This window comes from Symphalangus syndactylus, chromosome 1, assembly GCF_028878055.3.
Source record: "Symphalangus syndactylus isolate Jambi chromosome 1, NHGRI_mSymSyn1-v2.1_pri, whole genome shotgun sequence".
In the NCBI taxonomy this organism is placed as follows: domain Eukaryota; kingdom Metazoa; phylum Chordata; class Mammalia; order Primates; family Hylobatidae; genus Symphalangus; species Symphalangus syndactylus.
Window position 1 is genome coordinate 86,283,781 of NC_072423.2, and position 21,647 is coordinate 86,305,427.

General features: G+C 46.4%; 2 protein-coding genes across 17 annotated transcripts in view; one reads left to right on the top strand and one right to left on the bottom strand.

Moving 5' to 3' along the window:
• Positions 1-139: 139 nt before the first annotated feature.
• On the bottom strand, positions 140-12,965 carry BTBD18 (BTB domain containing 18). Of its 3 annotated transcripts, XM_055289113.2 has the most exons (5): positions 12,861-12,965; positions 9,308-9,458; positions 8,784-8,859; positions 7,720-7,891; positions 140-2,807 (listed from the first exon to the last, which is right to left on the bottom strand). In XM_055289113.2, exons 4-5 carry the CDS (start codon positions 7,841-7,843, stop codon positions 790-792), a joined length of 2,142 nt encoding a protein of 713 aa, XP_055145088.2. In that variant the 5' UTR covers positions 7,844-7,891; positions 8,784-8,859; positions 9,308-9,458; positions 12,861-12,965; the 3' UTR covers positions 140-789. The 3 variants fall into 3 exon arrangements, with proteins under 3 accessions (XP_055145088.2, XP_055143655.2, XP_055144238.2); XM_055287680.2 differs by lacking the exon at positions 12,861-12,965 and having other exon boundaries at positions 9,308-9,674; XM_055288263.2 differs by lacking the exons at positions 8,784-8,859; positions 9,308-9,458; positions 12,861-12,965 and having other exon boundaries at positions 7,720-8,224.
• Positions 10,013-21,647, top strand: part of CTNND1 (catenin delta 1) — a 75,836-nt gene continuing 64,201 nt past the window's right edge. For all 14 annotated transcript variants that reach the window (XM_055272547.2, XM_063623830.1, XM_063623765.1 and 11 more), the window contains exon 1: positions 10,013-10,077. In XM_055272547.2, coding sequence (XP_055128522.1) covers positions 10,055-10,077 — 23 coding nt within the window. In that variant the 5' untranslated portion in view covers positions 10,013-10,054. The remainder of the gene's footprint in view (positions 10,078-21,647) is intronic.

Below are 21,647 nucleotides of genomic sequence, written 5' to 3' on the forward strand. Positions count from 1 at the left end.
TATTTTTTATTTTTCGTAAAGGCGGGGTTTCACCATGTTGGCCAGGCTGGTCTCAAACTCCTGACCTCAAGTGATACGCCTGCCTTGACCTCCCAAAGTGCTGGCGTTACAGGCATGATGAGCCACCGCACCTGGCCTGACCTGGAACTTTTAGGGTCTCTGGTAAAACATGAGAAATATTTGTAAAAATTATGGGAGCAAAGTAAATAATTTATTTTTTAAAAAAGCAACTGTATCTTTTTCAACTTACTTTTTGGAAGTAATGATGGAAGTACATCTTCTTGGCCCCTGCAGAGGTTTTAGCTAGACTTCCTAATACTGGCAGTGAATAAGCCCCACTTTAGGTGCTGGACAGCATCCATCACTCCCACCCACTTAGTATTCCACCCAACACTGCTTCACACCTTCCTCTGGAACATTTTCTTAAACAATACCCCACCACAGAGGGTGTTCTTTCTCAGCTTTTCCTAAATTACCAGAGACTGGATACCTTATGACCTGAGAGACCTGGCCTTGGCTGTTACCTATGACCCACTAGAATTGGGGAGCACAGTTTGTTTCAGTTGTCACTAACTGGAAAATAGATTACAAAGATGTACAAGTTCATAATTTTCTATCTGTGGTACCCTTGGCTTCTGAGGCTTAGGGAAGGGAGGAAGGGACCTACAAAGAGCCAGAGTACACCTGCCTCTTGTGCCTAGGGCACGTGCCAGCTTCTCTGCCAGTAAGCCTTTTGTTAGCTAACACTTCCCATCCTCCCAGGGCCCCTAACCTGCCCTCCCCCCTCCACTATGTTAGTATATCTACCTCTGTTTCTGACTCTGAAGAAGGGTCAGGCCACACGGAGGGAACACTAGTGGGTACCAGCCTCCCCTCTGCTGTCCAGTCCACCACATCAATCTCTTCCTCTTCAGAGCTGGCAGGAATTGAGCCTAGTAGTTCAGAGTGACCAGATACCTCCTTGCCTGCCTTGGGAGAAGGGTATAATAACTCATCTGTAGTCAAGGAGACTTCCAGCCCAGTCTCCACCCAGTTTGAGCAGGGAGATGAAAGGTCCCCATAAGACCTCTGGGGAGTATCAAGGGAGCTGACATGGAGAAGTTTGTCTTCCTGACCATCCAGTGGCTGGGAGCTGGTAATTTCAAGGTCTGGTGTCCAACGGCCTCCTACTGAAAGCACTTCTCCACTCACCTCAGAGGGCATGACAAGGGGGCTAAGGAGCTCAGTTGGCTCTCTGTTCTCACCAGCAGGTTCCTTTTCCAATTCTGTGAGCTCCCTGGGCCAGAGTTCCATGTCTGGTAGACACCATTCTTCCCCTTCAATCCAGTTCTTTCCTGCTTCTGTCAGATGGTAGGTAGAGGTTCTGCAACCCTCAGCCCCTGGACTCTCCAGAGACCCTATAGGTGGTTCAATGTCTGAGCCACAGAGCATGAAGTCCAGGATCTCCTCCAGCTCACTGGTGGCAGCAGCACTTGTGATTCGGTACTCCTCAGCCTCACAGGGCTGCTCCAGCAGAGCTGTGTCAAATGCATAGGGTTCTCTGCAGTCAATAGCCAACATAGGTTCCTTCTCTACCAGTTCTGGACTGGACCCAAACTCTGACTTCACCACTAGGTGGTCTGGGGAGTGGCTAGCGGAGACCAAAATGTCTTGTAGCCTAGTGCACACGGGGGAGTCCTGACACAGTTCTATTCTCGTAGATGACATTTCCTGCTCATTAGCGGAGAATGGCTGAGTTCCTGAAGGCTCTTGGAAGTCTCCTCCGGGATCTGGGATCTGGGGGCTATCTTGAGAGTTTTTGAGGGGAGTCTCTTGTACCACTTCCCAGCAAGTCCCATTGACAACCTTCCTAAGTTTAACTCTCCCAACCTGCCCCTCCTCTGCAGAGTCTGAGTTAGGTGTCCTGAGGTCAGGGCTCCGCTTCTTGCTCCCACCTGTCTTTCCCAGACCAGATGGGCTTGGGGTGCTCTGTAGAGGACTAGCTCTTCCTGTTTTTGGCTTGTCCTCTGGTGCTTCTTTATTTACACTCCTCTGCCGCCAAAGACGCCGGCCAGGGATTGCAGGCACTGAGCTAGATCCACTTAAAATGCTGGAAGGCTTTGATGTACATATATCAGGAGATGGCTTTGAGCGACTGAGCCTGATCTTTCTGGGCAACAGGTGTTTGTCCACAGAGGGGTACAAGCTGGGTGGGGAGAGCACTGTAGGATCAAGGGCAGTGTCATTCTTGTTCTCTCTAGGCTCTTGGCTATGGCTTGATGGTGAAGAGCTTTTTTCTTGTGGAGTTGGGCAGGCTCTGGCCTTCCTCTTGAGCAGAAGAGTGCCAGACAAATTGTCTGCATTCTGTGGGTTGTTCTCCTGGGGCCCTTCTTCCTTCCCCAAGGACTTCAGTCTTATTGCCCCAAGAGGACAAGGAGTTTCAGTAGCAGGCAGTGGGGTGTGAGAGTGGTGGCTGGGTGTCACCACTCTGGCAGAGATTGGTGCAGCACTTGTTGGTTGTAAACACTCTCGGTTCAGTCTTCGGCCCTGTGGGGCCTTCACCAACTTTCCACCCTCAAGCTGAAGGGATTCCAGCTCAGACACACGGAGCTGACGGGCAGCAGATAGCACATCCTGGGCTTCTTCTTGAGATACTTCCATTTCTGAGGTATACAAGAAGTCCACCAGCTTCCTAAGTGTGCTGATCTTCAGGCCACCCAGCTCCAGCACCACCTTCCGACCCTGAGCTGGCCTCTCCTGCTCCAGGCGCTCTGTGAAGAAGGGGCTGCAAGCCGACAGGATGCAGCAGTGAGCTGGAACTGCCTCACCTGAAGGGAAACCCAAATACTTTTGTTATCTCAGGTAGACTGGCATGTTCATGGGCTAAGCATAGACATTACTACCCCAATGTACTGCCCCTTCTTTTATTTTCCTTCCATGGGACTTCAAGTAAAAGAAAAAAATTATTCTGCCTGCCCGGAACCTTCTGCCATTACCTTTTGCCTAGCTTTTTTTTTTTTTTTTTTTTTTTTTTTTTTGAGACAGTCTCGCTCAATTGCCCAGGCTGGAGTGCAGTGGTGCAATCTCAGCTCACTGTAACCTCCACCTCCCGGATTCAAGCAATTCTCCTGTCTTAGTCTCCCGAGTAGCTGGGATTACAGGCGCACGCCGCCACGCCCGGCTAATTTTTGTATTTTTAGTAGAGACAGGGTTTCACCTTGTTGGTCAGGCCAGTCTCCTGACCTCAGGTGATCCACCCGCCTCGGCCTCCCGGAGTGCCGAGATTACAGGCGTGAGCCACTGTGTCCAGCCCGCTAACTTGTTTCTTTACTCTCAAAATCTACCTTTATCATCACTTCCTTCAGAAAGCCTCCTAGGGCTGAGTGCAGTGCCACATGCTTGAAATCCTAACTGCTAGGTAGGCTGAGGCAGGAGGATTGCTTGAGTCCAGGACTTTGAGACTAGCCTGGGCAACACAGTTATACCTTGTCTCAAAAAAAAAAGCCTTCCTCCACCCCACCACAAGTCTGAGTTAGGTGTTCCTGGGCAGAGGTACTCTGTAGCCATCATGGCACTTAGCTATCTGTATTGTAATTATCCATCTCCTTCACTAGGCTGTAACTCTGTGAGGACAGGGACCACATCTGTCTTTCTCACTGAGATATATTCAGTGCCTGACACAAAATAGAGGATCATCATTCTTGCTGAATTTAATTTTATTGACTCACACAAGAGTTCAAAAACTTATAGAAGCAACTTGTGGTCTAACCAGAAAGAGCTACGGAGGCGGACGATCTGCTGTGCTCTAGCCACTGCCTACCAGGCAGTGGTCTGTTCTGAGCCACCTCATTTAATGGGTACTTCCCAGGCAATCTCACTCCGTTTCTTCCATGGCTTTAATTACAAAAGGCTTGATGATGATTCCCAGATCCATACCTCTGCCTAGATCTCTTTCCTGAGGGAATAAACATACCACAGCTGGCATGTCTACATATCTGCCTCACAAGCACCTTCAATGCAGCTTTTCCAGAAAATGAACTTATTCCCCACCCCAAAAAACCTCTCTGATTTTCTATTTCAAAGTAAGGCATCATATTCATCCAGTTGCCTGAGCTTGAAAACCAGAAGTCATTTTTAATTTTCCCTCCTTTACCCATCATATCTAATTAAGTATCACGGTTTTTTGTTTTTTTTTGAGGCGGAGTCTCGCTCTGTGGCCCAGGATGGAGTGCAATGGCGCGATCTTGGCTCACTGCAACCTCTGCCTCCTGGGTTCAAGCGATTCTCCTGCCTCAGCCTCCCATGTGCCTGCCACCGCGCCTGGCTAATTTTTGTATTTTTAGTAGAAACAGGGTTTCCCCATGTTGGCCAGGCTGGTCTTGAACTCCTGACCTCAGGTGATCCACCTGCCTCGGCCTCCAAAAGTGCTGGGATTACAGACGTGAGCCACCATGCCCAGCCAGGGTTGTTTTGTTTTTTTGAGACAGGGTCTTGCTCTGCCAACCAGGCTGGAGCACAGTGACACAATCATAGCTCACTGCAACCTCAACCTCCCAGGCTCCAGTGATTATCTTACCTCAGCCTCTTGAGTAGCTGGGACTACAGGCATATACCACCTCAGCCAGCTAATTGTATTTTTAATAGAAACAGGGTTTTACCATATTGCCTAGGTTAGTCTCAAACTCCTGGGCTAAAGCAATCTGTCTGCCTTGGCCTCCCAAAGTGCTGGGATTGCAACTGTGCCTGGCTATTTTTATTTTTTAGAGACAAGGTCTCAGTACATTGCCTAGGCTGGTCTTGAACTCCTTGCCTCAAGTGATCCTCCTTCCTTGGCCTCCCAAAGTGCTGAGATTATAGGCATGAGCAACTGTGCCCAGCCTCTAATTAAATATCAGGTTTTTTTAAAGCTAATATTGTTGAGTCATTATGTGCCATCAGGCATTGTTCTAAGTGTTATACCAATATTAATTTATTTAATCTTCACTGTAACCCTGTAAAGTAGCTACTGTTATTATAAATGAGTAAACTGAGGCATAGTTAAGTAACATGCTTACAACTGCAAAGTAGCAGGGACAAGAGTTGAATTCGAGGCCGGGCACAGTGGCTCACACCTGTAATCCTAGCACTTTGGGAGACTGAGGCGGGAGGATCACTTGAGCACAGGAGTTTGAGACTAAGCTGGGCAAAACAGTGAGATCTTGTCTCTAAAAAAAAAAAAAAAAAAAAGAAAAAAGAAAAAAAAAAAGAATTTGAGCCAGAAAGTCTGGCTACAGAGTCTATGCCCTTAACCACTTCCCCAACTTTTGTAAACTCTCTTTAATAGCTCATATTTTTATCTTGTCAATGCCTTAATTCAGGCCATCATCCCCTCTCTCCTGGATTATGAAACAGCTGCCTATCTAGGCTCAGTAACCAATAATGGCTGAATGTTGTTTCTGAACAACAGGCTGAATGTTGTTTCTAAAGCAGGTATCAGATTATAACCTCCTGCATAAAACTGTTCAGTATGTTTCCCAGTGTCCTGAAATACCTACTTCCTTTGCATGACACTTCAGACCTCACATGTTTACTAATTTCTCTTTTCCTCTCTGGTCAATACACCTTTTATAGTCTGCTCTAATAATAACGAACAAACCCGTGGTCACATCTCTGAACCTGTATACATGCTGCTGTCTGCCAGGAAAAATCTTTCCCTGCTTCCTCCCACTTGTTTGTCTTTCAGATCTCACCTAAGGGGTTATTCCAAGAAAAGTTTCCTAACCCTTGTCTCCCAGTCTCCTCAAGTCTGGGAAGGATGTTCCTTTTTTATCCTCCTAAGTCGGCCTATACTTACCCAATTATATTTTTAATATATTGTACAGTTACTTGAATGCACTGGATTTTTGAATGTCTTCCCCTTATAAGATTTCCTTAAGAAGAGGAACTTTTGTATGACCACTCTAGCAGTGTTTAGCATACAACAGGCAACTGATACTTTTTTTCTTTATTTGGAATTAAATAGTCAATCTCAACTCTGCACTTACTAAGAGAAGCAGCAGGCAAATCACTTAATGTAGTCCTCAACTCATTCATACATAGAATTGGAACCATGTAGCTAAGGCTTCTCTTACAAGACTGTTAGAATCAAATGAGACATGGCCGGGTGCTGTGGCTCACACCTGTAATCCCAGCACTTTGAGAGGCCGAGGCAGGTGGATCATTTGAGGTCAGGAGTTCAAGACCAGCCTGGCCAACATGGTGAAACCCGGTCTCTACTAAAAAATACAAAAATTAGCCGGGTATGGTGGCACATCCCTGTAATCCCAGCTACTCAGGAGATTGAGGCAGGAGAATCGCTTGAACCCAGAAGAAGGTGGAGACTGCAGTGAGCTGAGACCACACAACTGCACTCCAGCCTGGGCGACAGCGCAAGAGTCTCAAAAAAAAAAAAAAAATCAAATGAGACACTATACTATATATACTCCACAAACTGTAGAGTGGTATACAGTATTGGTTATCATAATTCTTTTTTATAAATGAAGAAATTGAGCCACAGAGAGATGAAGTTACCTGCCCATTTCTTGGGCCTTGTACATTATATATTAGGATCTACTTAGTAACTCTGACTCCTAATCTTGGGCCTTGTACATTATATATCAGGGTCTACTTTATGCTGAATTAACATTTCCAGTGTGAAGTGAAGGGGTGGAAATAATCTATACATTTTTAGTTCTAGCAACAAACAACAAAAGTCATCAATTTGAAGATTAAAGAAATTAAGCAGGCCAGGCGACGTGGCTCACGCCTGTAATCCCAGCACTTTGGGAGGCTGAGGCAGGCGAATCATGAGGTCAGGAGTTCGAGACCAGCCTGGCCAACATAGTGAAACCCCATCTCTACTAAAAATACAAAAAATTAGCTGGGTGTGGTGGCACGCACCTGTAGTCCCAGCTACTCGGGAGGCTGAGGCGGCAGAATCGCTTGAACACGGGAGGTGGAGGTTGCAGTGAGCCGAGACTGTGCCACTGCACTCCAGCCTGGGTGACAGAGTGAGACTCTGTCTCAAAAACAAACAAACAAAAAAAAAAAAAAGAAAATGGGAAAAGGGTCGGACGTGGTGGCTCATGCCTATAATCCCAGCACTTTGGCAAGCCAAGGCGGGTGGATCACTTGAGGCCAGGAGTTTGAGACCAGCCTTGGCCATCATGGCAAAACCTCATCTCTACTAAAAATACAAAAATTAGCTGGGCGTAGTGGCGCATGCCTGTAATCTCAGCTACTTGAGAAGGCTAAGGCATGAGAATCACATGAACCCAGGAGGTGGAGGTTGCAGGGAGCTGTGATTCTGCCACCACACTCCTGCCTGGGCAAGAGAGTGAGACTCTCAAAAAAAGGAAAACATAATAGTATCATCTAACACATATTGTGATTAGTATATTAAAAGCACTATTCTAAGTGTTTACCCACATTAAGTCTTAATCTTCACAACCATCCCATTGGAATATTATCCATGTTACACAGAATGTATCTGCTTATAAAACTTTACAATTAGATTCATTATTTAAGAGAAAGAAGCAAAGTCACAATTTCACTCTTGAAAACAATAGTAATTGTCCTAGAAACAAACAGCCCTTTACCAAATAGTTTACAGTGGTCATAGGCAATAACATTTTGCTGATTTTGTCCTTTACCCTCTGGCCCTGAACTCATTTTATCTTATTCTATGGTGAGTTTTCAGTTGAATTCCCACCACTCTCTTACCTTCTGCCTGCAGAAGGACATCACAGAACACATCACTCTGCTGCTGGTGATGAAGCTGCAGAAAAGCTAACCTGAGGAACCGGGGGTTCCTGTATAGGATTTTGGGACTGGCAGGAGAGCACATGTTGGCAAGAGTCTTAACAAACCTTCTAGGTTTTCACAGATCAGACTCCTGTAGGTGAGATAATACATTTCAGAGGCATGGTTATATCTAATTTGTTTTTTGTCTTTGAAATGGCAGGGGAATTTTGAAAGTGAGAGATAATAGTATGAGCTGAGGAAACATCAGCCCAGAAATTGTGCCAAGGATATCTCAAGAAAGAAAATTATCATAGTGGTTACATGTGGGAGCTCAGATACAAGCCTAGGTTTGGGTCTTGGCTCTATTTATTAGCCTGGCTGTATAATCTCACACAGCTGACCTAACTTCTGAGTCTCACTTTCCTATCCATGAAATGGAATAATAGTACTTACCTTGTAGGGTTGTTTTAAAGATTAAATGAGTCAGTGAAGGTAAAGTTGCTTAGCACAGTGAGTGCCTGGCACAAAATAACTACCATGCCCCAAATGGTAACTATTATTATCCTTCAACCTTCCTCATTTCCATTACCGCTGAGACTCAACTGCTACAATGCTGACTACTTATATTCTTTCTGAGCACCACATCCCAGCTCCATAGGTATAATCTTCAATTTAACACTTTTAAGGAAACATTACTGGGTACAGAATTATCTAGTAAATCGTATGCGCCTTCTTTTCTCTGAGCTCACTGTATCACACTAACCAGCAGAGGGTGCACAATAAAGAAGAGAAGCCTCTGACTCTGCGGGAAGGTCTCTCACAGAACCAAGGACGTTGCCACCCTTGGCTGGGTGTACTTGACCAAAGCGAGCCTGACTGACCCTGGTGGTAGGCAAAGAATTTGGCCTTTACGTTTGTATAGTTAATTACCAGGCTAACAATGGGGCAAGAAGAGTTAAGCATTTTACCCCTCCCAAAACAAACTGAGTATTCTGACTTCAGGCTTATGTACAGCTTTTTAGCTCCGAAACCCCCCCACTCACTGCACAGCTGTGTTCCTTTCCTGGAATGCAGTTTTCTATCAGGTAGCACTGAGGGTCCGAACAGTTCACGTCAAAACTATCAGGAAAGAAGAGTGAAAAGGTAAATTAAGAGAAGGCAGGCTTGGCCGGGCGGGGTGGCTCACGCCTGTAATCGCAGCATTTTGGGAGGCCGAGGCAGGTGGATCACCTGAGGTTAGGAGTTTGAGACCAACCTGGCCAACATGGTGACTCCCCGTCTCTACAAAAATACGAAAATTAGCCGGGCGTGGTGGCAGGCGCCTGTAATCTCAGCTACTCGGGAGGCTGAGGTGGGAGAATCGCTTGAACCTGGGAGGCAGAGGTTGCAGACAGAGCCACTGCACTCCAGCCTGGGCGACAGAGCGAGACTCCGTCTCAAAACAAAAACAAAAACAAAACAATTCCCATCCTAGTAAGAGAGATGTGGATGGAGGATGGCAGCTGTTGCAAGGGCCCTGGGGAAGCTTCTCAATCCACAAGCGCCTGGCCTTGCCCCCAGACCCAACCTGAAATAGCTTGTTGGTAGACTTTGCTCCTGTTGCCTTCTCTGTGCTTGTCCTCTGTCCAGCCTGCCTTGCTTCCTCTCAATGTCCAGCGTTGAGTCGGGAGGCTGAGCAAAGAAGCACAGGTGGGCCAAGGGCTGAGTGCTTCACCTCTCTGTCCAGAAGCAAGGGAATAGGTGTGGGCGGAGAAAGCAGGGCTTCAGGGAGAGCCCTGCAAAGCGGGGTGCCCCGCACGCTTGGGCGTCCTGGCCCAACTCCTTTGAAGAAAGACTTCTAGGCGCAAGGGTTTCTGGGAATGGAGCGTGGGGATCCGGCCGGCCCAAATTCAGGACTTCCCGTCACGGCCACCTCCGTCAGCACAGACTTTGCAGGCAGCCCCTGGCGCCCTTGTATCCCTGCGGGCCTCAGCACCCATATGCACTGGGTGGTAGTGATAGCGAGGGTTGTGAGGCCACGCGGCCAGTGCCACACACCTCGTGCCACCGTCCGAGAGCACTGCGCGTCGCAGAGCCCTACGCCCCTCCTCCTCCCGAGCCCTCGGGCCTACGTCCACCGGCATACGTCATCCCCATTGGCCGAAGGCTCCAGGAAGAACCAATCAGAGCAGGAGGAGCGCTTTGGGCGGGAGGCTAAGTCTCGAGGGACTTGAGGGCTAAGGGAAGATGGCTGGGCTGCAAGAGGCAGGGGATGGGCCTGCCAGGGAGGAATTCTTGTGAAACTTGTGAAAGCCGTCGTCTCCCTCAGCACTCGATGAAAACACACCGAAAAAGAGGGTAGGGATGCTGTAGTAGAGCAGGCGCCAAGGCGGTTAAGGGTCATGTCCGTCTTCCCCTTGAAGAGGCAGTAGATGCCCTTGGCTCTGCCTGGAGCGCTCCAGGCTTCGTGGAGGAAGTCTCTGGATGGCTCTGGTAACACCAGGTCCCCCATATCGCTAATTTAGAAATCTCCTAAGCCCGGAGATGTTCTGGAATAAGGTCCTTGGGCAGTTTCTGAATTCAGTTAATTCACTGATTCCACTCCAGACCCAAATCTTGGAGAACTAATGACCCAGGGGTTTTGCAGAAATTCCCCCCTCCCCGCCCCCGCGAACGGTCTCCATTATCCTCACAGAGACGATTTAAAAAAAAATGTTAATTAGGCCGGGCGCGGTGCTTCACGCCTGTAATCCCAGGACATTGGGAGGCTGCGGGGGGCGGATCACAAGGTCAGGAGTTAGAGACCAGCCTGGCCAACATGGTGAAACCCCGTCTCTACAAAAATACAAAAAATTAGCTGGGCCTGGTGGCGCGTGCCTGTTATCCCAGCTGCTCGGGAGGCTGAGGCAGGAGACTCGTTTGAACCCGGGAGGCAGAGGTTGCAGTGAGCCGAGATGACGCCACTGCACTCCAGCCTGGGTGACAGAGCAAGACTCAGTCTAAGAAAAAAAAAAAAAAAGGTAATTAATGTTGCCCAGGATGTGACGCGATCCCAGCTCACTGCAGCCTCGACCTCTGGAGCTCCAGCAATCCTTCCACCTCAGCCTCCCAAGTAGCTGGGGCTATAGGCGAGTGCCACCATGCCTGGCTGATTTGTTTTTCTTTTATTTATTTTATTTTATTTTATTTTTTTGGAAACAGAGTTCCGCTCTTTTTGTCCACGCTGGAGTGCAAGGCGTGATCTTGGCTCACTGCAACCTCAACCTCCAGGTTCAAGCAATTCTCCTGCCTCAGCCTCCTGAGTAGCTGGGATTACAGGCATGCGCCACCATGCCCAGCTAAGTTTTGTATTTTTAGTAGAGACAGGGTTGCACCATGTTGGCCAGGCTGGTCTCGAACCCCTGACCTCAGGTGATCCACCCACCTCGGCCTCCCAAAGTGCTGAGATTACAGGCATGAGCTACCGCACTTGGACTGATTTTCTTTTTCTTCTTCTTCTCTTTCTTTTTCCCCTTCCCTCTCTCTCTCCCTTCCTTCCTCCTTTCTTTCTCTTGTTCTCTTCTCTTTCTTTTCTTTTCCCTTCCCTCCTTCCCTCCCTCTCTTCCTCCTTCACTCCCTTCCTCCCTTCCTTCTTTCTCTTGTTTGCTTTCTTTTCTTTTCCCTCCCTCCCTTCCCCTTCCTTCCCCCTGCCTGCCTCCCTCCGTCCCTCCCTCCCTTCCTTCCTTCTTTCTTTCTCTTGTTCGTTTTCTTTCCTTTTTTCTTTTCCCTCCCTCCCCTCCCCTCCTCTGCCCTCTCCCTCCCTCCCTCCCTCCCTCCCTTCCTTCCTTCCTTCCTTCCTTCCTTCCTTCCTTCTTTTTTTCTTCTTTCTTTTGTGTGTTCTTCCTTTCATTCATTCTTTCTTTCATTCTTTCGCTGTTTTTGTTCTTTTTTTTCTTTTTTAAAATAGAGACAGGGTCGGCCGGGCGCGGTGGCTCATGCCTGTAATCCCAGCACTTTGGGAGGCCGAGGCGGGTGGATCACGAGGTCAGGGGTTTGAGACCAGCCTGGCCAACATGATGAAACCCTGTCTCAACTAAAAATAAAAAAATTAGCTGGGCATGGTGGCACACATTGGGGCGGCTACTGGGGCGGCTGAGCCAGGAGAATGGCTTGAACCCAGGAGGCAGAGGTTGGAATGAGCTGAGATCATGCCACTGCACTCCAGCCTGGGTGACAGAGCAAGACTCCGTCTCAAAAAAAAAAAAAAAAAAGAGACGGTCTCCCTACGTTGCCTGGGCTGGTCTCAAACTCCTGGGCTCACTCGATCCTCCCACCTTGGCCTCCCAAAGTGCTGGCATTACAGGCGTGAGCCACCGAGCCCAGACCAGAGACAATTTATTTAGCCTAGTTCCTTTTTTTTTTTTTTTTTTTTGAGACAGAGTCTCGCTCTGTGGCCCAGGCTGGAGTGCAGTGGTGCGATCTCGGCTCACTGCAAGCTCCGCCTCCCGGGTTCACGCCATTCGCCTGCCTCAGCCTCCGGAGTAGCTGGGACTACAGGCGCCCGCCACAGCGCCTGGCTAATTTTTTGTATTTTTAGTAGAGACGGGGTTTCACCGTGGTCTCGATCTCCTGACCTCGTGATCCACCCGCCTCGGCCTCCCAAAGTGCTGGGATTACAGGCGTGAGCCACCGCGCCCGGCCTATTTAGCCTAGTTCCTGACTGGAATCAGCTGTTTTCAGGGATGATACTAAAAATTAAATTATCTCAAGATTTTTTTTTTTTTTTTTTTTTGAGACAGAGTTTCCCTCTGTTGCCCAGGCTGGAGTGCAGTGGCACCATCTTGGCTCACTGCAACTTCTGCCTCCTGGGTTCAAGTGATTCTCCAGCCTCAGCCTCCCAAGTAGCTGGGATTACAGGCACTCATCACCATGCCCAGCTAATTTTTATATTTTTAGTAGAGATAGTGTTTCACCATGTTGGCCAGGCTGGTCTCAAACTCCTGACATCAGGTGATCCGTCCGCCTCGGCTTCCCAAAGTGCTGAGATTACAGGTGTGAGCTACCGTGCCTGGCCTAATTATCTCAAGATTAAATATTTACAGAGAATGCCAATCCATGGTATAATTCTGGACAGCAGTTCTTTCCCCTGTGTATGTTAGGACCTGGGCCGTGGCTTCAGTTATTGCCCCTCAGTAGATGCTCTGTGATGTCCAGCTCTGGGTGAGAATGGCTGAATCCAAAGCCGCCAGTGACAAACTGGGGTGAATTGAAATGAACCAGCTCCCACTGAGGCCAACTGGAGGTAGAAAGGAAGAAAAATGCCTAAGACAAGGGGAATGTGCAAAGGGACAAAACATAGAGGGGTGAGGGTACAGTGTGCCCAAATGTCTTTATTGATATCTAACACCTTTTCAAAAAGGATTTGAGGTTGTTGGTTGAAATGGTGGTGTGGGGAGTGCATTTCCAAGTTAGGTACTATTTCCCCGAGGCGGAGGCCTCTGATGTTGAGATGGAGAAATAAACAAAGAACAGAAAACATTTTTGGTTGCTGTCGTCTTACCTTGAAGAAGAAGCAATTAGTGAAAGACATAAAACTTAGCAGAAGGAGGACAGATTTTAGATGTTGTCAGTAGCAGCAACAACAGCACCACACACACACACACACGTAAACAAGCAAGGAAAACAAAAGAGAAGGCAGAACAACCCTTGTTTATGGCATCTGTTACTATAGAATCAGGACTTGATTGGGCAGGTAGAGTGCCAGTATAGATGATTCTGTGGAGGTGTAAGGAGATTATAAATGTATGTCTTCTCATTAATATATTGCCATGATGATTAAATTAATTTTCAAGAAGTGGAGAGGACTTCTTATTTTTTTAATCTAGCATCATTTTAGTTAAATCTTGTGTTGGTAGAATTTCTTAAGGCGGTCAAGGCGGCTCAGGCTGGTGATCCCAGCACTTTGGGAGGCTGAGGCAGGCAGATCACCTGAGGTCAGGAGTTTGAGACCAGCCTGGCCAACATGGCGAAACCCTGTTTCTACTAAAAATACAAAAATTAGCCAGACATATGGCCGGGCTCCATGGCTTATGCCTGTAATCCCAGCACTTTGGGAGGCCGAGGCGGGTGGATCACCAGGTCAGGAGATCGAGACCATCCTGGCTAACACGGTGAAACCTCGTCCTCTACTAAAAATACAAAAAAATTAGCCGGCCGTGGTGGCGGGTGCCTGTAGTCCCAGCTACTCGGGAGGCTGAGGCAGGAGAATGGCGTGAACCCGGGAGTTGGAGCTTGCAGTGAGCCGAGATCGCACCACTGCACTCCAGCCTGGGCGACAGAGCGAGACTCCGTCTCAAAAAAAAAAAAATTAGCCAGACATGGTCTTGCGCACCTATAATCCGAGCTACTTAGGAGGCTGAGGCAGGAGAATTGGCATGAGCCCAGTAGGCGGAGGTTGCAGTGAGCTGACGTTACACCACTGCACTCCAGCCTAGGTAACAGAGCAAAAAAAAAAAAGAAAGATAAAAAGAACTTCTAAAGGGATTTATAAATGGCCATCCTATCTAGGGCTTCAAAAATGACAAACTTCGACTGTAATGTGTAACCACCAGAGGGTAGAAAGGAGTAAAAATATTTTGTTTTTCTTTGTATGGATAACCAGTGGGGTTTTTGGAGTTGAATTTTTAAAATTTCTTCTTGGCATTTATAGTTTTAGCCTATTTTATTTTATTATTTATTATTTTATTTATTTTTGAGACAGAGTCTCACTCTGTCACCCAGGCTGGAGTGCAGGCACAATCTTGGCTCACTGCAACCTCCACCTCCTGGGTTCAAGCAATTCTCCTGTCTCAGCCTCCCGAGTAGCTGGGACTACAGGTGCATGACACCACGCCTGGCTAATTTTTGTTTTTTTAGTAGAGATGAGGTTTCAGCATGTTGGTCAGGCTGGTCGGGAACTCCTGACCTCTGGTGATCCACCTGCCTTGATCTCCCAAAGTGCTGGGATTAGAGGTGTGAGCCACTGCCCCCAACCTTATTTTATTTTTGAGACAGGGTCTCACTTTGTCACCTAGGCTGGAGTGCAGTGGCACAAACACAGCTCACTGCAGCCTTGAACTCCTGGGCTTAAGCAATCGTCCTACCTCAGCCTCCCAAATTAGCTGGGACCACAGGTATGTACCACCATGCCCCGCTAATTGTTTTTTTTAAAGTTTTTTTTGTAGAGATAAGGGTCTTGCAGTGTTTCCCAGGCTGGTCTTGAACTCCTGGGCTTAAACAATCCTCCTGCTGGCCGGGCGCGGTGGCTCACGCTTGTAATCCCAGCACTTTGGGAGGCCGAGGCGGGCGGATCATGAGGTCAGGAGATCGAGACCACGGTGAAACCCTGTCTCTACTAAAAAATACAAAAAATTAGCCGGGCGTGGTGGCGGGCGCCTGTAGTCCCAGCTACTCGGAGAGGCTGAGGCAGGAGAATGGCGTGAACCTGGGAGGCGGAGGTTGCAGTGAGCCGAGATTGCGCCACTGCACTCCAGCCTGGGTGACAGAGCGAGACTCCGTCTCAAAAAAAAAAAAAAAAAAAAAAACAATCCTCCTGCCTTGGCCTCCAAAATGCAGGGATTACAGGCATTAGCCACTGTACCTGGCTGTTTTAGTCTATTTTAGAACTAGAATAATCACAGCACAACACTCTGCCCTATATAATAATTTTAATATTTCTTTTTTAAACACACTTTTTTTTCCCTCTGTCGGCTTTTTCCTAATCTTTCACCATTTTATGGTATCTTGTTTTTCTGGTTTTGTATGTGGTAATGATTGTAGATGGGGACATTAAACTTTGAGGTTGTAAAACTGAGCACAGAGTATAATATTCCATGCATCAAAACAAAAGAAAAAAAGAAAGAAAAAAAAAACATAAAACAATCACGTATGTCTACAACGTATCTTCTGTCTATTGACTTCTCTCCATTTTTACTGTTGCCCTAATCCAAGTCCCTATCACTGCAGCTTGACCAGTACAATGGCCTTTATTTATTTATTTTTTACACTTTTCCCCATTTATTCTATTTTATTTTATCTATTTTTTCTTTTTTTATTATTATACTTTAGGTTTTAGGGTACATGTGCACAATATGCAGGTTTGTTACATATGTATCCATGTGCCATGTTGTTTTGCTGCACCCATTAACTCGTCATTTAGCATTAGGTATATCTCCTAATACTGTCCCTCCCCCCTCCCCCCACCCACAACAGTCCCCGGAGTCTGATGTTCCCCTTCCTGTGTCCATGAGTTCTCATTGTTCAATTCCCACCTATGAGTGAGAACATGCGGCGTTTGGTTTTTTGTCCTTGCAATAGTTTACTGAGAATGATGTTTTCCAGTTTCATCCATGTCCCTACAAAGGACATGAACTCATCATTTTTTTTTTTTTTTTTTTGAGACGGAGTCTCGCTCTGTCGCCCGGGCTGGAGTGCAGTGGCGCAATCTCGGCTCACTGCAAACTCCGCCTCCCGGGTTCATGCCATTCTCCTGCCTCAGCATCTCTGAGTAGCTGGGACTACAGGCGCCTGCCACCACGCCCAGCTAATTTTTTGTATTTTTAGTAGAGACGGGGTTTCACCGTGGTCTCGATCTCCTGACCTCATGATCCGCCCGCCTCGGCCTCCCAAAGTGCTGGGATTACAAGCGTGAGCCACTGCGCCTGGCCGAACTCATCATTTTTTATGGCTGCATAGTATTCCATGGTGTATATGTGCCACATTTTCTTAATCCAGTCTATCGTTGTTGGACATTTGGGTTGGTTCCAACTCTTTGCTATTGTGAATAGTGCCGCAATAAACATACGTGTGCATGTGTCTTTACAGCAGCATGATTTATAGTCCTTTGGGTATATACCCAGTAATGGGATGGCTGGGTCAAATGGTATTTCTAGTTCTAGATCCCTGAGGAATCGCCACATTGACTTCCACAATGGTTGAACTAGTTTACAGTCCCACCAACAGTGTAAAAGTGTTCCTATTTCTCCACATCCTTTCCAGCACCTGTTGTTTCCTGACTTTTTAATGATGGCCATTCTAACTGGTGTGAGATGGTATCTCACTGTGGTTTTGATTTGCATTTCTCTGATGGCCAGTGATGATGAGCATTTTTTCATGTGTTTTTTGGCTGCATACATGTCTTCTTTCGAGAAGTGTCTGTTCATGTCCTTTGCCCACTTTTTGATGGGGTTGTTTGTTTTTTTCTTGTAAATTTGTTTGAGTTCATTGTAGATTCTGGATATTAGCCCTTTGTCAGATGAGTAGGTTGCAAAAATTTTCTCCCATTCTGTAGGTTGCCTGTTCACTCTGATGGTAGTTTCTTTTGCTGTGCAGAAGCTCTTTAGTTTAATGAGATCCCATTTGTCAATTTTGGCTTTTGTTGACATTGCTTTTGGTGTTTTAGACATGAAGTCCTTGCCCACGCCTATGTCCTGAATGGTATTGCCTAGGTTTTCTTTGTTTTTTTTTTTTTTTTTTTTTTTTTTTGAGACAGAGTCTTGCTCTTTCGCCCAGGCTAGAGTGCAGTGGCGTGATCTCGGCTCACTGCAAGCTCCGCCTCCCGGGTTCACGCCATTCTCCTGCCTCAGCCTCCCTAGTAGCTGGGACTACAGGCGCCCGGCACCGCGCCTGGCTAATTTTTTGTATTTTTAGTAGAGACGGGGTTTCACTGTGTTAACCAGGATAGTCTCGATCTCCTGACCTCGTGATCCACCCACCTCGGCCTCCCAAAGTGCTGGGATTACAGGCGTGAGCCACCGCGTCCGGCCTACCTAGGTTTTCTTGTAGGATTTTAATGGTTTTAGGTCTAACATTTAAGTCTTTAATCCATCTTGAATTAATTTTTGTATAAGGTGTAAGGAAGGGATCCAGTTTCAGCTTTCTACATATAGCTAGCCAGTTTTCCCAGCACCATTTATTAAATAGGGAATCCTTTCCCCATTTCTTGTTTTTGTCAGGTTTGTCAAAGATCAGATAGTTACGCGGCATCATTTCTGAGGACTCTGTTCTGTTCCATTGATCTATGTCCCTGTTGTGGTACCAGTACCATGCTGTTTTGGTTACTGTAGCCTTGTAATATAGTTTGAAGTCAGGTAGCGTGATGCCTCCAGCTTTGTTCTTTTGGCTTAGGATTGACTTGGCGATGCGGGCTCTTTTTTGGTTCCATATGAACTTTCAAGTAGTTTTTTCCAATTCTGTGAAGAAAGTCATTGGTAGCTTGATGGGGATGGCATTGAATCTATAAATTACGTTGGGCAGTATGGCCATTTTCATGATATTGATTCTTCCTACCCATGAGCATGGAATGTTCTTCCATTTGTTTGTATCCTCTTTTATTTCATTGAGCAGTGGTTTGTAGTTCTCCTTGAAGAGGTCCTTCACATCCCTTGTAAGTTGGATTCCTAGGTATTTTATTCTCTTTGAAGCAATTGTGAATGGGAGTTCACTCATGATTTGGCTCTCTGTTTGTCTGTGATTGGTGTACAAGAATGCTTGTGATTTTTGTACATTGATTTTGTATCCTGAGACTTTGCTGAAGTTGCTAATCAGCTTAAGGAGATTTTGGGCTGAGACAATGGGGTTTTCTAGATATACAATCATGTCATCTGCAAACAGGGACAATTTGACTTCCTCTTTTCCTAATTGAATACCCTTCATTTCTTTCTCCTGCCTGATTGCTCTGGCCAGAACTTCCAGCACTATGTTGAATAGGAGTGGTGAGAGAGGGCATCCCTGTCTTGTGCCAGTTTTCAAAGGGAATGCTTCCAGTTTTTGCCCATTCAGTATGATATTGGCTGTGGGTTTGTCATAGATAGCTCTTATTATTTTGAGATACGTCCCATCAATACCTAATTTATTGAGAGTTTTTAGCATGAAGGTTGTTGAATTTTGTCAAAGGCCTTTTCTGCATCTATTGAGATAATCATGTGGTTTTTGTCTTTGGTTCTGTTTATATGCTGGATTACATTTATTGATTTGCGTATGTTGAATCAGCCTTGCATCCCAGGGATGACCCATTTGATCATGGTGTATAAGCTTTTTGATGTGCTGCTGGATTCAGTTTGCCAGTATTTTATTGAGGATTTTTGCATCAATGTTCATCAAGGATATTGGTCTGAAATTCTCTTTTTTGGTTATGTCTCTGCCAGGCTTTGGTATCAGGACGATGCTGGCTTCATAAAATGTGTTAGGGAGGATTCCCTCTTTTTCTATCGATTGGAATAGTTTCAGAAGGAATGGTACCAGTTCCTCCTTGTACCTCTGGTAGAATTCGGTTGTGAATCCATCAGGTCCTGGACTCTTTTTGGTTGGTAAGCTATTGATTATTGCCACAATTTCAGAGCCTGTTATTGGTCAATTCAGAGATTCAACTTCTTCCTGGTTTAGTCTTGGGAGGGTGTATTTGTCGAGGAATTTATCCATTTTTTCTAGATTTTCTAGTTTATTTGCATAGAGGTGTTTGTAGTATTCTCTGATGGTAGATTATATTTCTGTGGGATCAGTGGTGATATCCCCTTTTTCATATTTTATTGCATCTATTTGATTCTTCTCTCTTTTCTTCTTTATTAGTCTTGCTAGCGGTCTATCAATTTTGTTGATCTTTTCAAAAAACCAGCTCCTGGATTCATTAATTTTTTGAAGGGTTTTTTGTGTCTCTATTTCCTTCAGTTCTGCTCTGATTTTAGTTATTTCTAGCCTTCTGCTAGCTTTTGAATGTGTTTGCTCTTGCTTTTCTAGTTCTTTTAATTGTGATGTTAGGGTGTCAATTTTGGATCTTTCCTGCTTTCTCTTGTGGGCATTTAGTGCTATAAATTTCCCTCTGTACACTGCTTTGAATGTGTCCCAGAGATTCTGGTATGTTGTGTCTTTGTTCTCGTTGGTTTCAAAGAACATCTTTATTTCTGCCTTCATTACAATGGCCTTTAAACTCCTCTTGGGCCAGGCGTAGTAGCTCACATCTGTAATCATGGCACGTTGGGAGGCCAAGGCAAGCAGATCACTTGAGGTCAGGAGTTTGAGACTAGCCTGGCCAACATGGCAAAACCCGGTCTCTACTAAAAGTACAGAAATTAGCTGGGTGTGGTGGTTCATGCCTGTAATCCCAGCTACTGGGGAGGCTGAGGCAGAAGAATCGCTTGAACCGAGGAAGTGGAGGTTATAGTCAGCTGAGGTGGTACCACTGCATTCCAGCCTGGGCAACAGAGTGAGACTGTCTCAAAAAAATAAAAAATAAATAAAAAATAAATAAATTAACTTGTCTTGCTTTCACTCTTATGCCTCTTTAATCTATTTTTTGCATAAATCTATCAGATCATTTCTTTCTTTCTTTTTTTTTTTTTTTTTTGAGACATAGTCTCGCTGTGTCACCCAGGCTGGAGTGCAGTGGTGTGATCTCGGCTCACTGCAACCTCCAGCCCCCGGGTTCAAGCAATTTTCTGCCTCAGCATCTTGAGTAGCTGGGATTACAGGTTCCTGCTGCCACGCCCAGGTAACTTTTTTGTATTTTAGTAGAGATGGGGTTCACCATCTTGGCCAGGCTGGTCTTGAACTCCTGACCTCGTGATTCACTTGCCTCGGCCTCCCAAAGTGCTGGGATTACAGGCGTGAGCCATGGTGCCCGGCTGCCCAATTCTTTTTTTTTTTTTTTATTTTGGAGATAGGGTTGCACTCTGTCACCCAGGCTGGAGTGCAGTGGCCTGATCATGGCTCATTGCAGCCTGGAACTCCTGGGTTCAAGTGATCCTCCCGCCTCAGCCTTCCGAGGAGCTGGATCCACAGGCTCATGCCGCCACACCTGGCTAATTATTTTTATTTTTATTTTATTTTATAGAGATGAGGTCTTGCTATTTTATAGAGATGAGGTCTTGCTGTGATGCCCAGGCTGTCTTGAACTCCTGAACTCCCGCCTCAGCCTCTCAAAGTGGTTGAATTACTGGCATGAGCTATTGCACCCACCCAGAACTTTTAAAAATGTGATCATGTCATTCTTTTAAAACCCCCTGGCCAGGCGCAGTGGCTCACGCCTGTAATCCCAGCACTTTGGGAAGCCAAGGCAGGTGGATCACGAGGTCAGGAGTTCAAGACCAGCCTGGCCAAGATGGTGAAACCCCGTCTCTACTAAAAATACTAGAATTATCTGGGCGTGGTGGTGGGCACCTGTAATCCCAGCTACTCGGGAGGCTGAGGCAGGATAATTGCTTGAACCCAGGAGGCGGAGGTTGCAGTGAGCTGAGATCATGCCGCTGCACTCCAGCCTGGGTGACAAACGGAGACTCCGGCTCAAAAACAACAACAACAACAAAAAACAAACCCAAAAACCCCCATAGGTTTTCCTCTACTTAAGAATAAAAATACAAACTTTATTCTCTGAGCTATAGAAACCTTCACAGTCTGATTCTCATCTTTTCCTCCCTCCTCCTCATTTCCAATGCTCTGCTGGGTCCAGTATGTTTCAGCTCCATACCTCAGGGCTTATATCTTCTTACTTACTTGGCTGCTGCTTATTTAGATTTCAACATTTTCTTTTCCTTTCTTTTTTTTTTTTTTTTTTTTTTTGAGATGGAGTTTCGCTCTTGTTACCCAGGCTGGAGTGCAATGGCGCGGTCTCCACTCACTGCAACCTCTGCCTCCCTGGTTCAAGCAATTCTCGTGCCTCAACCTCCCAAGTAGCTGGGAATACAGGCATGCACCACAACGCCCAGCTAATTTTTTATTTGTAGTAGAGACGGGGTTTCTCCATGTTGGTCAGGCTGGTCTCGAACTCCTGATTTCATGTGATCTGCCCGCCTTGGCCTTCCATAGTGCTGTGATTACAGGCATGAGCCACCGTGCCTGGCAAATTTCAACATTTTCTTTCTTTTTTTCTGGAAACAAGGTCTCCCCTGTTGCCCAGCCTGGAGTGCAGTGGTGCAGTC

Bases quoted from the DNA above. Each gene is read 5' to 3' on its own strand.
- BTBD18 (XM_055289113.2), bottom strand. From the start codon at position 7,843: ATGTGCTCTCCTGCCAGTCCCAAAATCCTATACAGGAACCCCCGGTTC. The intron at 2,808-7,719 runs GTAAGAGAGTGG...GTTTCCCTTCAG, and splicing joins TGTCCTTCTGCAGGCAGAAG to GTGAGGCAGTTCCAGCTCAC.